Source organism: Loxodonta africana, chromosome 2 (genome assembly GCF_030014295.1).
Source record: "Loxodonta africana isolate mLoxAfr1 chromosome 2, mLoxAfr1.hap2, whole genome shotgun sequence".
Classification (NCBI taxonomy): domain Eukaryota; kingdom Metazoa; phylum Chordata; class Mammalia; order Proboscidea; family Elephantidae; genus Loxodonta; species Loxodonta africana.
In genome coordinates this window covers 60,995,953-61,012,563 of record NC_087343.1, presented here as the reverse complement: position 1 = coordinate 61,012,563, position 16,611 = coordinate 60,995,953, and the positions used below count along the sequence as shown (strand labels likewise).

The window sequence follows — 16,611 nt, the reverse complement described above, 5'->3', positions numbered from 1 at the left end:
AGTACCAACTTTTGATTTACAGTGATAGAAAGATCACATTGAATAGGATAGGGTTGCACATCCAATTCATGTGATTGCTGTCCGTAAGTTATATACCTGTAAAAAGCTGAACTGGTAAATGGTATAGATATATTTACAGCAATGACAATCAAAACAAAAAAGAGAACAGCTGTTAAGGCTGCAATGTACAACCACATACCTCATGGGATTTGGTTCCTCTGTTTGGAGGTTTAGGGTCTTGGTTTCATGGAACATCCTGGCTAATTGCCCTAATAACTTGTTCAGTGTTTCCAGCCCTAATAACTTGTTCAGTGTTTCCAGTTCCACCTCCTAGTTCCTTATATAGTGCCTGAAGGCTTACAAGCTTGCAAAAGGCCACAAGGTACAACAAACCGTCTCAATTCGCTTGGAGGAACAGAGGAAGAAGGCAGGGCTTGGAACCTGTTCTAACAGATTCAGTCAAGTCATGCCCAAGAAAGCTTAACGGGAACAGAGCAAAAGCTTTACAATCTGGGTGATTCGCCACTGTACACAGGGCAGGAAAATTTACAGGTCAAAGCCCTGGAAGGAGAGAATTGGAAGTGGTGTAGTAAGTCCTTTCAGAGCCTGATATGTGAGACTGGATCACTGGACTATAGAGAGCAACACACATTCAAAGCAGCATGGTTGGGCACCATCTTTGAGCAATGTGATGCCATCTCTGAGCTGGGCAATACTGTTCCCAAATCTGAGGGCAAGAGATTTCGTTGCAATGTAACACGTATGCTGCCCTTGTTTTCTAAGAGAGAGATTAAGTTTCTAACTGGGCTTCAATCTGTCATTTTTGCCATTCCGGGTACTGTGGTGAACCACCCAAATTTTTAAAATGGGGGTCTGTTCTGGTGATGCTTCCTCGGCCATGACTGAATCAGGCCAACTAGTTGGAAATCTTGGAAGGAGAGTCAGGAATAGGAGAAGGAAATGGAACGTGTGGCTAACTGCCTCCATGAACAACTGCACTCTTTGCCACGAGACCAGAAGAACTGGATGTTGCCCGGCTACCACTACTGAACTTTTTTTTTTTTAATTGTGCTTTAGGTGAGAATTTACAGAGCAAATGAGTTTCTCATTAAACGATACGCAAATTGTTTCTTACATTGGTTGGCAAGCCCACGGTGTGTCAGCACTCTCCCCTTCTCCACCCTGGGATCCTAGTTTCCGTTTGTCCAGTTTTCCTGTCTCTTCCTGCCTTTTCATCTTTGCTTTTGGGCTCGTGGGCCCATTTAGTCTCGTATACATGACTGAACTACAAAGCACATTCCTCACATGTTATTGTTTACCCTACAGACCTGGCGAGTGACATCGGTACCGAGTTAAAAGAGTGTCCAGAGGCCATACTCTTGGCGTTTCCCCAGTCTCTGTCACATCAGCAAGTCTGGTCTTTTTTTGTGTGTGTGTGAATCTGAATTTTGTTCTACATTTTTCTCCCACTCTGTCCAGGACTCTCTATTGTGATTCCTGTCAGAGCACTCAGTGGTGGTAACCGGACACCACCTAGTTCTTCTGAGCTCAGACTGGTGGAAACTGTGGTAGTTGTGGCCCATTAGTCCTTTGGACTGATCTTTCCTTTGTGTCTTTGGTTTTCTTCATTCTCCTTTGTGCCAGTCAGGATTACTAACATTTTGATCAAAGATCCTATAGAAGAATCTTAAACAAAAGGAGGGAAATGTAGAAGAGAACTTCTCATGAAATCCAGACTTTCTGGAGCCCATAAAGATTGACTGACCCCTGAAACTATTGCCCTGAGATAATCTTTAAACCTTAAACTAAAAATATCCCCAAAAGTCTTCTTAAAACCAAACAACAGTTTAACTACTAAAGAATATCTGCCTTGAAAGGTAATTACGAGCCCGAGAGACAGAAAGGGCCACATAAAGCAGAGACTACATCAGCCTGAGACCAGGAGAACTAGATGGTGCCCAACTACAACTGATGGCTGCCCTGACAGGGAACACAACAGAGAACCCCTAATGGAGCAGAACAGTGGGATGCAGACCTCAAATTCTCATAGGAAGACCAGACTTAATGGTCTGACTGAGACTGGAGGGACCCCCAAGGTCATGGTCCCTGGACCTTCTGTTAGCCCGAGACTGGAATCATTCCCAAAGCCAACTCTTCAGACAGGGATTAGACTGGACTGTAAGACAGAAAATGATACTTGTGAGGAGCTTCTTGGCTCAAGTAGACACATGAGACTTTGTGGGCAGCTCCTATCTGAAAGTGAGATCAGAAGGCAAAGGGGGACAGGAGCTGGCTGAATGGACACAGGAATACAGGGTGAAGAGGAGGAGTATGCTGTCTCATTAGGGGAAGAGCAACTAGCAGTACATAGCAAGGTATATGTATGTTTTTGTATGACAGACTGACTTGATTTGTAAACTTGCACCTAAAGTATAATTTTTTTAAAAAAAGTTTGAACAGAAAAAAAAAAAGATTATCTGCCTTGAGCACTGCACTGTCAAGATCTATCTATATGGGATCAAATTGACAAGAGCAACTCAAAAGACAGGAAACTTAGGGGACAGTGAGTTCATGTTAATAGAGGAGGAACAACCTGGAAAATGAGGCTGAGAACGGTTGCACAACTCAAAGAATGTAATCAATGTCACTGAACCGTACATGTAGAAATTGTTGAACTGGTATATGCTCTGCTGCGCAAATTCTCAACTAAATAAACAAGTAAACAGTGTCACCTTGAGTACTGTGCTGTTCTGAAACAATTATCTACATGAAACTGAATGGACGAGAGTTTACTCTAAAGCATAGATGAAAAGGTTGGGGGCAGTGAGACTAAGTTAATGAGGATGGATCAACTAGAACAGAAATGATGACAATGTTGACACAATGTGAAGAATGTAACCATTGTCACTGAACATTATGTAAAGAAATTGTTGAATGGGAACCTGTTTTGTTGTGTATATTTTCACCAAAAATACAACAGAATTTATTTATTTATTTTTTTGAATACAGATTTTTGACACAATTGTGGAGGTTGGGGCAAGAGGCTTTATAATCAAAGAAAACAAAATATTAACAATACTCAAAAAACAAGACTTTCTCAGCTCAAATTCCCAGTGATTTTTGTCAAAGGGACCATAATAGAGATTATTTAAATTTTGCTATTTGAAACATCATTCTCCTATTCTTCATTCTTCATACCTGGGAACAAAAGAAATGCTCTCAAGTAACTTAAAGGAGGTCCTTTGATTTATTACCTACCCAAAAATCAAACTGAAATGATTTTTTTCATTTCAAATATGAAACCTTCAGAAGTTTCAGACTGCCAACAATTTTCCCAGGTTATTTTAGGAAAAATTATTAAAATTATTTTAAATGACAAACTTATTACCCATATAGTCATTCAACAGTTACTGAACACCTAGTACACAGGCAATGAAACAGGAACAAGAGACACAATGCAAAAACCGAGGGAAAAAAAAACCAAACCCACTGCCACAGAGTCAATTCCGACTCATAGCGACCGTAAAGGACACAGTAGAACTAACTGTCCCATACAGTTTCCAAGGAGCACCTGGTGAATTCGAACTGCCAACCTCTTGGTTAGCAGTGGTTATCAACTTGATGGCCACAGGTTAATTTTAATAGCCACTAACAACTGTCCTCTTTTTTTTTTTTAATCTATATATACTCCACCAAGTTTATGAGAGTTTCTGAAACATAAACACTTCCAAACTGGATGTCAAGTTTCAAAACCCATAATTATTCACCCCACCCACACCCATACACAGACACACAAAAGGATGAGCCTACTTTTCTGACTTCCCCACTAACTTTTATATCTTTGAATGCAGGCATTTGGTTTTTGTTTAGTAGATCTGGCTTTTTTCTTTCCAAATCAAATCTCTGTAACTACCACACACCATCTCTTCAATGTCTGTTAAACAAACCATCTTACTGCAACAGCTATGTCCCTTGAAGCTGTGGCCCACTACCCAAAAACTAGAGATTAAATAAATGAAGCCCTAACATCACCTCTCAATAGCTTATTAACACTCTCTCTCTCTCTCTTTCACACACACACACACATATCCCGACTCTAATCTACATACCTAAGTACCCATTAACTGATTAAAATTTGTTCCAAAATTTTATCTCCCTGTCAGTTCCCTCTTTTCAGGCAAAAATTTGAAGGAGAAAGGAATACACACAGTGTTCTCTCCCCAATCCAAATTATGGCCTCATTAATTATTTAAATTATTTTTTTATCGTAGAAGATACTTTCCTTTTGTGGGCAATGTATTTTAAAGAACATAGTAAGGAAGCCAAGGAATACCAATAACAAACAATGTACCAATAACAAACACTTATACACAGAAGGGAAAACTTAAACCAAATATGTTTTAATGACATGATATACAATATTCCTACCTACCAACCTGCAACCAATCCACCAAGAAATCTGCCCAAGAATTCACCTCTGCTAATTTAAGACATCACTTTTTCTGCTTTCACATTCTACTTTACTCATATTCTTCTTAAGTTTTATGGTTTTAGGTTCTTCATATTCAAAGTGAACATAAATCTAAAACTACACACATTTAAAAAAAAAATCATTGCTGAAGACAATGGGCTGTTTATAGTTAGAGAAAAGTTTACCTTGTTTTGACACAAGACATATTTTAAACCACCAGGTTGTAACTCCCCAGAATAGTGAATTTGGACAAGATCATTTTATCCTGATGGTACTGTCTACAGGTAAAAAAGCAAAGGTCTCTTCCTTCTGGTCCAATGTTAATGATTACAAGTGTGCCCCAGATTTCATTCCCATTCACCTCCTCAAAGATCTCACTCCATTAATTACCTCCTCTGACTTGTCTTCAACTTCTTTCTCATTAGCATTTCTTAAGAAACTTATCTTCAGGGGAGGCCAGGAGTAGAAAGACACTACTATATTCATCTATTACCCTAATTTCTCTCATTACATTTCCAGTCTACTCCATCTCTCCTTCACTCTCTTCAGCGCACTGCAATTTGATGCCTGTCTCCACAATCAATCCATTAATACTGCTTTTGACAAAGCCAAATTGGCCTCTTTTATGCGGAATCCAATGGTCCTCTTTCAATTCTTAACCTGTTTGGTTTTTCTGTGACATTATATATTGACAAGGTTCTTTCCTCCTTAAAATGCTCTCCTCCCTTAAATTTCTGGACATCTGGTTTTCCCCTACACCTAGAAAGGAGTGGAAAGCACCTCTCCTCAATCTATTCTTCTCATTCTGTACTCTCTCCGTATGCAGTCATACATTCCCAAGGTTTAATTACATACTGATCACTTCCAGTTCTCTCTCAAGCCCATATCTTTCCCCTGAGCGTTAAGTGGCCTACTGACTTCAAACTGATGTCTCCTGGGCATCTCAGACTCAAACAAGTTGAAAACTTATCCTCTCCTCCATCACTTTTGTGGGTTTGTAGATCCTAGTAACTAATACCATCACCTGAACCTGAAAGTGATACCCCAACTCTCCAAAGCCTCCTTATTAAATTTGCAATAAATCTAATCAATTCTACCTCACAAACATCTCAATTCTGTCCTCTTCTCCTTCTGCACTTAGTTAAGACCATTATTTCTCAAGAACATCTTAATCAGTCTCCTTGATTCATATAGTCCTCCCACCAATCACCGCTATTCTCAAATTGCTACCAAAGTGAGTTTTCTAAACACACATTCATCTACACGTTACTTGTTTCAAAATGTTCAACGGTTCCTTCACTACCTTTAGAATAAATCCATTGCATGACCTGAACTTGCCCAACCTCATCTACTTATGTAACTCACTCAATGCCCCCTCTCAACACACACACACACACACACACACTCTCTCTCACACACACACAACTCTGGAATGGCTAACAGCTTTTCATACTTCAAAATCAACACATACCCCATGCCATCTAAAAATATTTCCCTAACACTGCCCTTTTCTTCCAGTATGTGTCAGGGGACCTGTTATGTGTTTTTATAGCACTGTATGTTGCTGCACTATCACTGCATCTCACACTCGTTATGGGCATCACTGGAAATTCTATGGGGCAGAGTTCTACCCTATCCTATAGGGTCGCTATGAGTCAGAATCGACTAGACGGCATTGGGTTTCTAGGTTGTCATTCTTACTAAACTGAATGACTTCAACTTGGAACCCCAGTGCCTAAAGTCTAGCAAAAGGAGATACTCCAAAAATGTTTATCCAAAAAAAAAGGGGGGGGAGGTATGCAGGACAGGAATAGATAATAGATATATAAATAGATAACAGATATATAAATCATGAGGGTTAAAATCACCTAACCAAGGTCATACAATTTACTGGTAGAACTAACGTGAAAATCCAATGTTTGAAAAACTTCCAGCTAGGCCAGCAAGAAGAGGCCAGAGACAACTGCTCCATATAAAGCAAGTATAAAACTGAAGGAAACTGTCAAAAAACAATCATTTCAGGACTCTGGAAATTCACCAGAGTCAAAAAGCAAATTGAGAAGTGTTTATTATTTTAAAATTGCTAAAGCTTCAGGTAAAAACACCAAAAGTTTGCAACCTTCTTGACTAATGCAGTTCCCCTAGGCAACCCACTACTCCCCAAGCTTGGTCGGCCAAAAGGGCAGCAGTTAAACCAGATGAGGCTGGCCAGAACATCAGCATCTTTGCCGACAGAAGGTGCAGAGTGGGTTTAGGGCTGGGTAAAAACACACGGCCTTTTCTGGGCTAAAAATGACAAACCCGGTAGGACATCAATGGGGAAAATCCTCGTCCCTGCATCTGAGGTTGATGTCCCAGTTGGGGTGAGCAGTATACTAGTCAGAAATTTATCCATTGAAGAACTATGTATGTTCTCCTACATATCCATGAATGACTGGGAAATTACAGGGATGCACAGGGGAAACATGAGATCTACTGGTAGAGGATTAAAGTATTATGGTGTTTGAATGCAACCTCATTGTTCAAATGACTGGCTGGCCATTAAGGCTATGCAGGTGCGCAGGCAACTTCTAGGAAGTAAAGAGAGATATATCAGTGATTGTGAGACACAAATTCTGCAATATAAGTACATGTAAGACACCAAGGAGACAGGGAAAGGAGCAGATGGGAAGGAAAGAGAGAGAGAAGGATGGGACCCAGAGTCATATTATCTAAAATGGCCAATTTTAGACTGGACATACAAAAATATCACGAGACATGCAAATAAACAGCAAAGTGTGACTTCTATCAGGGGAGTGGTCAACAGAAACGAATCCTCAGGGATTGCAAATGTGAAATTTAGCAAATACTTCAAAGAATATCCATTTTAAATATATTTAAAAAAATGAAACTATGTTCAAAGGATTAAAGAAATATGACAATGATTCAACAAAGAGGAAAATCTCAAAGAGAAAAAGAAACTATATAAAAGGACCAAACAAAAATTCTAGAGTTGACAAGTTATATAACCAAAAAGAAAAATTTACTAGTAGGGCTCAACATACTTTTAACGGTAGAAGGAATAATCTGTAAACTTGAAGACAGTCTGACATATATTATCCAATCCAAAGAACAAAGCAAAAAAAAGACTGAAGAAAAATGAACAGAGCCTCAGAGACCTGTGGGATGATGTATAGATAATGGGATGTACAGATGTATAGATAATGGGACTTAAAGAAGAGGAAAAGTAGAAAGGAAAAAAAATTTCAAAGAAATAACAGCCAAAAACCTTCCAGATTTGATGAAAAATGTTTATCTACAGATGTAATAAATTAAATGAACCCCAAAAAGAGAATTACATTGAGATAAATCATAGTCAAACTGTTAAAAGACAAACAGAAAAATCCTGAAAGCAAGAGAAAAATGACCCATTATGAATAGGAGAATAACATCATCACTAAAGGCTGGCTTCTCGTCAGAAACAACATAAGCCAAAAGGCAACAGAAAAACAAATTCAAAATGCTGAAAGAAAAAGCTTTTTAATCAAGAATTCTTTCTCGAGAAAAACAATTCCTCAAAAGTAAAGGCAAAACAAAAACTTTCTCAAATGAACAAAAACCAAAAGAATTGGCAGCAACAGACCTGCCCTACAAGAAATGCTAAAGCCCTTCAGGCACAAAGGAAATGACACCAGACAGCAACTCAAATACACAGGAAGGAATGAAGCACACCAGAAATGGTATGCTGTGTGAATATAAAAGATTGTACGTGTGCATACACATTTTTTCTCTTCTTAATTTCTTTAAAAAATAATACCCACTGTTGTCAAGGATGTGGAGAAACTGGAACCCTTATACACTGCTAGTAGGAATGTAAAATGGCATGGCTACTCTGCAGGGTTTCTGGACAGTCTCTCTAAAACACACAAACCATACAAACCAGCCATTCCACGTCCAGTTATCTAACCAAGAGAAATGAAAACATGTCCACACAGACTCATATATATGTTCTTAGTAGCATTATTTGTAACAGCAAACACTGCAAACAATCTAAATGTCTACCAATTAGTGAATGGGTAAAGAAAATGAGGCATACCCATATAATTAAAAAAAGGTACTGAAACATGCTACAGTGTAGATGAACCTCAAAAAACATTATATTAAGTTAAAGAAGACAGACCCAAAAGAATATGTTTTGCATAATTCCATTTCTATAAAATTTCTAGAAAAGACAAATCAGTAAGAACAGAAAGCAGAATAGTGACCGGAGCTGTAGGAACAGGGATTGAATACAAATGGTATGAAGAACTTTCTGTAGGGACGGAAGTGTTTCAAAATTGGATTACAATAATAGCTGCATTATGGTTCAAATTTACTAAAAATCAAACTCGACACTTAAAATAGGTAAATTATACCTTCATAGCTGTTTAAAAAAAAAAAGTTTTAAAGGTTTCCTCAAAACCTCTCTCATATACCAAAATAACCAGTTCAAGAGTATAATAGGAGATAGGCTACCTTTCATAATGGCAATAAAAAAGATAAAGTATGCAGGATAGAAGTATCGACAAATGTGCAGAACCAAGGTTTAAAAAAAAAAAAATTCACAGCACTAGAAAAAGACAAGTCTTGAAAATACTGCTGCCACAAGTTTAACTGCAAATTCAATGTGATCTTAATCAAAATACCAGTAAGTTACCATCCTCTAAACCTGATGCAATGAAGTTTACCTAGAAAAACAAACATGGTAACAGCCATGAAAAATATGAATAATGAGAGGGTTTAAGCCATTCTAAATATTAAATGAATCATAAAAATACCATAATTAAAAGTCTGGTTCAGACAAAAATCAGACAAATCAATAAAGAACAAGAGTTCAAAAAAGAAATCCAAATACAATTAGGAATTGAGTATAGGTCCACAATTCCTCACCTGAAGCCCTTGGGACCGGACAGCTTTAATTTCAGAATTTTATAGGTTTTTGAAATGTAATATAATGAAGTCCCTAGGTGGTACAAACAGTTAACATGCTTGGTGGCTAACCAAAACATTGGAGGCTTGTGTTCACCCAGAGGTGCCTTGGAAAAAAGGCTTGGCAATCCAATTCCGAAAAATCAGCCACTGAAAACCCTATGGAGCACAGTTCTACTATGAAATACATGGAGTCGCCATAAATTGGAATCAATTTGAGGGCCACTGGTTGTAATATGGTGAAATGCTTCATAATCAAACAAGTACCTTTTTACAGTGAAACATGAATATTCACATCAGGTGGAATTTAAAAAAGAGACTACACAGCCTCCTATTTGTCAGGTTTTAATGGAAAACAAATCATGAAAACGCTTCACCTTTTCAGAATTTTCCAGATTTTAGAACTGCAAATAAGGGTGGGGAAAAGCTGATGACTAAATAGTGTTGGGATTATAAAGTGTGTGCTTAGGGAGAAAGCTCTGAAATCAGATTACCTAGATTTAAAATCTGGTATCACCATGAGCTAATAAGCAAGGGTGTGAAAGCTCAGGACCTTTGTCTCATGGGAAAACTCAGGCAACTGGCATCATAAAACTCATGCTCTACATTCTAGCAAGATGAGTAGCATCTGGGTTCTTATAAACTTGCAAGCAGCCATCTAAGATACAACTATTGGTTTCTACTTATTAGGAACAAATGAGAAAGAAGAAAACCAAAGTCTCAGAGAAGAAACCAGTCTACAGGGCTAAAAGCATACACAAGACACGGCCGCATCTACCCTGAGACCAGAAGAGCCAGATGGTGCCGAGCTACCACTACTGACCAATCTCATCAGGGCCACAATAGATGGACCCTGACAGAACAGGAGAAAAAGCATAACAGAACTCAAATTCCTAAAAACTCCAGTCTTACTGGACCAGGTAAGACTAGAGGACTCCCTGAGACTATCACCTGAAATGGGTATCTCTAAACCTTGAACCAAAACTATCCCGAGGTCACCTTTTAGTGACGTAACAGACTGGCACACAAAATAAAAGATATTATCCATGAGGATGCTGGTCTATTAAAAACCATCTATATGAGACCAAAAGGTCAACAATTACTCTGAAGCAAAGCTGAGAAGATAAAGGGGCAGGAAAACGAGAGCACTGGAAACAGAACGCAATTAAAAAGAATGCTGACGCATTGTAAAAAATACAACAACTGTCATTAAACAATCTGTGTAGAAATTGTCAGATGGGAAACGAATTTTTGTGTGAACTTTAACCAAAAACACAATAAAGTATATGTTTTTTAATTATCTTTATATAATCTTAAAATGAGTTAAGACCTCAAAATTCAACTAAGAAAAAGCTATGCTATATCTGATGTTTACATAAAAATCTAAACTTGGATGTTATAAACAGAAATTTTAATATCACAAAAGTCTAAAAATTAATAGGCTTAAAAACCCAAATTAAAATAGTAAAACAAAAGGAAGAAAAGAATAAAAATAGAAATCAAGAAAAAAAAAAAAAAAACCCCAAGACAGAACTGAGGGGAACAAGAAAAACAAAAGCTGGTCCTAGGAAAAGCATAATAAAAACAATCAAAACCTTGGCAAGCTGAACCAGATCATGAGAGCAGTCACAACATACATTAGGAAAATATGGACACATAACTAAAGATATAGCAGAGGATACTTACATGAAATAGGCAAATGTATAGAGACCAGGAGTAGAAGGCAAGGGGAAAGAGAGAGTCATTGCTTAGGGGGCACTGGATTTCTGTAAATGGTGTGGAGTAGCTGGAAAAAGGACAGTGGAAATGGTTGCACAACATGATGAATGCAATCAATATCAGGAAATTATTAATGAAAAACTGTTGAATTGGTAAGTGTTTTTAACATATATTTTACTACAATAAAAATAAGAGAGCTAGCAGAGGCATTTTTTAATCAAGAAAACAATATTGTGTGTGTGCGTGTACTTTTAAACTGGCGAAGAACTATTCAAATTTTTAAGAAAAAAAATGCATATCAAAACAAGTCAAGAAATAGAGAATCTAATAAATTAAGAAAATCTGTTATCAGGGCTTTCCAACAGAAATGTCTGCCATGATGAAACTATGTATTGTCCAACATAGGCATTGGAAACGTGGCTATTAAGCACTTGAGATGTGGCTAGAGCAACAAAGGAATTGAATTTTCAGTTTTAATTTCAACAGGTATATGTGGCTAGTGGCTACTGCACTGGCAGCGAAAATCTATACCCTCTTCAAAGTAAATTAAACTGTCCAAGACTATTTTACAGAATTTTACCAAACATTTAAAGAAAAGATAATCCCAATCAGATACAGGACATAAGAAGAGCAAGATATTTCCCAAATAATTCTATGAAGTCACTATAACCTTGATACCAAATCCAGATAAAGACAGTACCAGGAAGAAAATGTACAGGGCATTCTCATTTACAAATACTGCTGTAACAATTCTTTTAAAAATTAGCAAAGCAGATACAACAATTTGACCCACTATGATCAAGCTATGCTTATCCAAGCAAAGCAAAGTCTCATGGTTTCTGCAGGCATCCATGGAACAGCAACAAGCTAGCTTGTCAGTTTGCAAGTATGGTAAAATCTCAAACCCTTCACAGACCCTGACAGTTTTGGTGATAAGAATGGGATGCTGACTGAGATACAGCTTTCTGGGAGAAGAAAGAAACGGATCTCCATAGGCCAGATTAGGACATATGAGAAGATTCTCTGGGATCTGGTGGCAACTGCTCTCATCTAAGTGATGGATGGGAAATAAGAGTCCTTCACTATTTAGAGCCTAATTGGCAATATTTAAAGACTAACTGGCAAGAGGTAGGATTGAAAAGTGGTACCCAAATCATTCTTTAGTTGTTGTTCATACTCATGGGGGAGGAATAGATGTTTTATCATGACAATAGAATCCCAGACGAAAGGCAAAATGGCTCTGGCTGCTGAGTCAAGGAGTCTCCAAAGCTGAAATAAATCAAATAAGCAATGAGGATATAGTTTTGGAAAGGGTGAAAACACCAGAGGTCAATTTGTTAAGCCTGAGCTGTTGTTGCCTGCAGAATGTACATGTAGAGCCTTGCTTTCTGATGTGGAAACATTCTTTCCCTATGCCCCTGTTCCCTTCTTTTCCCCTCTAACCAGACCTCAGCTGCTTTAAACAAAGAAGTCCAGTATGTTTAAGGAAGGAGAGAGACTCAAGCCTTGGAAACTCTCTGGGGCAGTTCTACTCTGTCCTATAGGGTCGCTATGAGTCCGAACTGACTCTACGGCAGTGGGTTTGGTTTTTGTTGTTGTTGTTGTTGGATGCAGGTAACCCAAGCCACCCACTCCCATGGGAGAAGAAGGCACTAGGCAAAGGGGTGGCTGAAACTATTGAGGAATGCAAGGTGAAGCCATAGAAGCATAGTGCCTGGGGACAGGAAAGGCCAGAGTCTCAATGCTTGCTAGAGCTTAGAGGTATACAAGGGGGAAGGCAACAACAAGAGAAACAAAAATTCTTCAAGTCACCCCTAATAAGTCACCCCTACAGTCCCCTAAAAAAAAGGCTATACTTTCCTATTATTCCAGAAGACGGAATAATGTAATCTTCTGGAAGCTTTGACTGTAGCCCCTGGTATGAGTATGTTAAACTTCTTAGTCTGTGTTCCTATGGTGGGGAAACCAAAACCAAACTCAAACCCATTGCTATTAAGTTGATTCTGACTCATAGCGACCCTACAGGACAGAGTAGAACTGCCCCCACAGGATTTCCAAGGCTGTAAATCTTTACAGAAACAGACTGCCACTTCTTTCTCCCGTGGAGCGACTGGTAGGTTCAACTCTTCTGCCTGGCAGTCAAGCACTTTAACCACTATCCCACCAGGGATCCTCTATAGTAGGGAAAGGTGCTCAAAATCAACTGGTAAGAGTAACAAAGAGAAATTAAAGCGACCCTTTGAATAAGGTCTTTAGTCCAAATCAATGTACTGTTACTGTGGCTTACAGGTGATACTGATAATACATAAAACCAAACAAACAAACAAAAAAATATTTGTACTGAAAATGCTCAAAATTCTCCCATTCAGGGAAGGCCACAAGTAAAGAGTTAATCCCCAACCCCTCCCAGGTGCTCTAGCAGAAACAGTAAACCACAAAAAAAAAAAAAAAAAGAAGAAGAAAAGAAAAAACCAAACCCATTGCCGTCGAACTGATTCCAACACATGGTGACCCTACAGGACAGAGTAGAACTGCCCCATAGGGTTTACAAGGAGCAGGTGGTAGATTCAAACTGCTGACCTTTTGGTTAGTAGCCGAGTTTTTAACCACTGTGCCACAAAGGCTCTAGAAACAGTATGAGAGCTTATCTCACAATACAGTGCTATCTACCTGACATAGGTATCAAATATTCTCGTTTTGACAGTTCATAAACTACTGCTGAGTTGTTGTGTTGTTGAAATTAAACACCTGACCCATAGAAGCCTGGTGACTCTCTGGCCTGACATTCGCATTTTGAGATGGTTGCCATGAGTAGGAGTCAACCTGTCGGCAACTAACAACTGGGTTCCTGTGAGTCGGAATCGACTCGACGACAGTGGGGTTTTTTTGTTTTGTTTTTTGGAGTAATAGCTGACACTAAAAACTAACCAAAAAAGGGCCCACCAGGACTCACTGGTCAAATGAAAACAGTGTTTGATGGTACAGTTGGCCTGATCCTAGGGACATCTCAGTTCTGCATCAAGTAGCAACAACTACACTTTGGGGTAAACCTGATTCCCTCCCTACTACCTGCAACAAAGCCACTGGCTTAATAAGAACCTCAAATCACAGAAGTTCCCCCACATGCCTAGGCCTGTTTCACTGATGGTTCAATTAAGTTAAAAGATGATTGTGCCCACCGGGCAGCAGCAGCCATCCAGCCCCAACAACTGTGGTAGACTAAATGGGGCAATAAGTGCCAGCCAGCACAACGGGCTCAAAACAAAGCTGTGACCCTTGCCTTAAACACTCTTAAGAACTAGACATGTTATAATTATACTGACTCTTGGGTTTTTGCCAATGACCTAGTCATTTCATCTGCCACTTAAAAAAAACTACAGTCTAATAGATCAAAGACACATCTCTTTGGGTTTGCAAACTGTGAAAATTTGCAGCTGTTAATCAAACAGTCTGGATTCACTCATGTAGATGCCCACAGTAAGGGCCTGTTGCCTGGTGAGAATAACTGGAATCAATAGCGACTGAAATGAGAGTGAATGCTGATCAAGCCTGCAGCACCAGATTGCCACCTAGATCCATTATCACACCAGATACGGCAACACATCCACTATCACAGACAGAGAACAAAATAAAGTACTTTATCTTTCTGATGCAGAATCCACCACTGCATGACAACTGCTGACTCCTGCCAAAAGTTGACCTGTTTGTCAGGGAAGGTTCACAAACATATCCAAACTTCCCAAGGGATGGAATTACTGTGCTCAGGGCTGGGGACCATGGTCCTGAGGAATATCTAGCTCAACTGGCATAACATAGTTTATTAAGAAAATGTTCTACATTCTACTTTGGTGAGCAGCATCTAAGGTCTTGAAAGCTTGTGAGCGGCCATCTAAGATACTCCACTGGTCCCGTTTCGTATGGAGCAAGGAAGAAGGAAGAAAACCAGAGATACACAGGAGAGGTTAGTCCAAAGGGCTAATGGACCACAACTACCAGAGCCTCCACCAGATGGAGTTCAGCACAACTAGATGGTGCCTGGCTACCACCACTGACTGCTCAGACAGGCATCACAATACAAGGTGCCAGACAGAACTGGAGAAAAATACAAAACAAAATACTAACTCATTAAAAAAAACCCAGACTTACTGATCTGACAGAGACTGGAGAAACTCCCAGAGTATGGCCCCCAGACACCCTTTTAGCTCACTAATGAAGTCATGCCTGAGGTTCACCCTTCAGCCAAAGATTAGACAGGCCCAGAAAACGAACAATAATACATGTAGCACAATCATGTATATGAGACTGGGCACACCAACCAGCTCAGGGGCAAGGACGAGAGGGTAGGAGGGGACAGGAAAGCTGGATGAATGGAAAGGGGGAGCCCAAGTCAAGAAGACAAGAGTGCTGACACATTGTGGGGTTGGTAATATGTGTACTATTTATTGAGAAATGAATTTGCTCTGTAAACCTTCATCTAAAGTACAACAAAAAGAAAACAAAACAAAAAAGTTAACCCAGTTCTCTTACTGAAGGAGGCCCTATGGGGGGGTGGTGGGGGGGGCAACTACATCAAACTTTTGACCACTTCTTGGTGCTATGTATCAATGGTGTCTCACTACTGTTGAAACTTTTTTAGGTTACGGTTTGCTGTTTCTGTCCAACTGGCTAACCCTAGTCACACTTACTCTGGCCCTTGAAATTAACTCCTGTCATGTTTCTGGCATTCCAGGCCATTTATAGCTCCATGGTTATACACCATTTGTCAAACAGTTTCCACTATGATGGGCCAATATTCAAGGTACCCAATGGACATTCCATGCTCCCTACTATCCACAGGCATCTGTTAGTGTCAAGCAGTGGAACAGCTTTCTCAAAATTCAACTCAAGACAATTGATGACTCTACTTCCTCAACTCCTACTGGTTCACACACCTTAGTAAGACAGTTTGGTCAATGGAATATGGTGTAGCCAAAAAGGAATCATATCTTTTTGTCCACTACCTGGGTAACGACCAGGATAAAAGGCATGAAGAATTATATGACATTACATAGACCTATTTAAAATATTCAGATTCTACCCTGACCATTCCTGGACATGATTATTTTCATTCCTAGGGGAAGATGATGGGAAGGAGAAGCATCTAAATCAACAGGGATTTTCTAGTTATTTAAATTTTTCATATCTACAGTCATTTCAGTTAAATATTCCTCCAATAATAAAAATGTTACTTTTCAAATTGCAGGTCAGGGCCTAATAATGGCTCATAAAATCAATTGGTCACAAACGGTATTTTTCATGGGGGGTGGGGAGACAGACACAGAAAACCACGAAGGAGAATATTAGTACACCACAAGTGAAACTTTTGCTCTAGTTATATCTATTTGTGTACAAAAATATTACATAAAATTTATTTCTTAGATTGGGTCTCAATCAAAACAGTTCAAAAGCCATTGCCCTAAGCCACAAACATATAA

The 16,611-nt window shown here is 39.1% G+C and overlaps 1 protein-coding gene across 6 annotated transcripts in view; it reads right to left on the bottom strand.

Annotated features, from left to right (window-relative positions):
* GPBP1 (GC-rich promoter binding protein 1) overlaps window positions 1-16,611 on the bottom strand; it is a 123,773-nt gene that overhangs the window by 42,432 nt on the left and 64,730 nt on the right. Inside the window, exon 1 of one of the 6 annotated variants that reach the window (XM_064272167.1) lies at window positions 12,286-12,389. The exons of the other annotated variants lie outside the window; for them this stretch is intronic. Coding sequence (XP_064128237.1) covers window positions 12,286-12,294 — 9 coding nt within the window. The 5' untranslated portion in view covers window positions 12,295-12,389. Of the gene's footprint in view, window positions 1-12,285; window positions 12,390-16,611 lie in introns of those variants that run through there. 6 annotated transcript variants of the gene reach the window in all.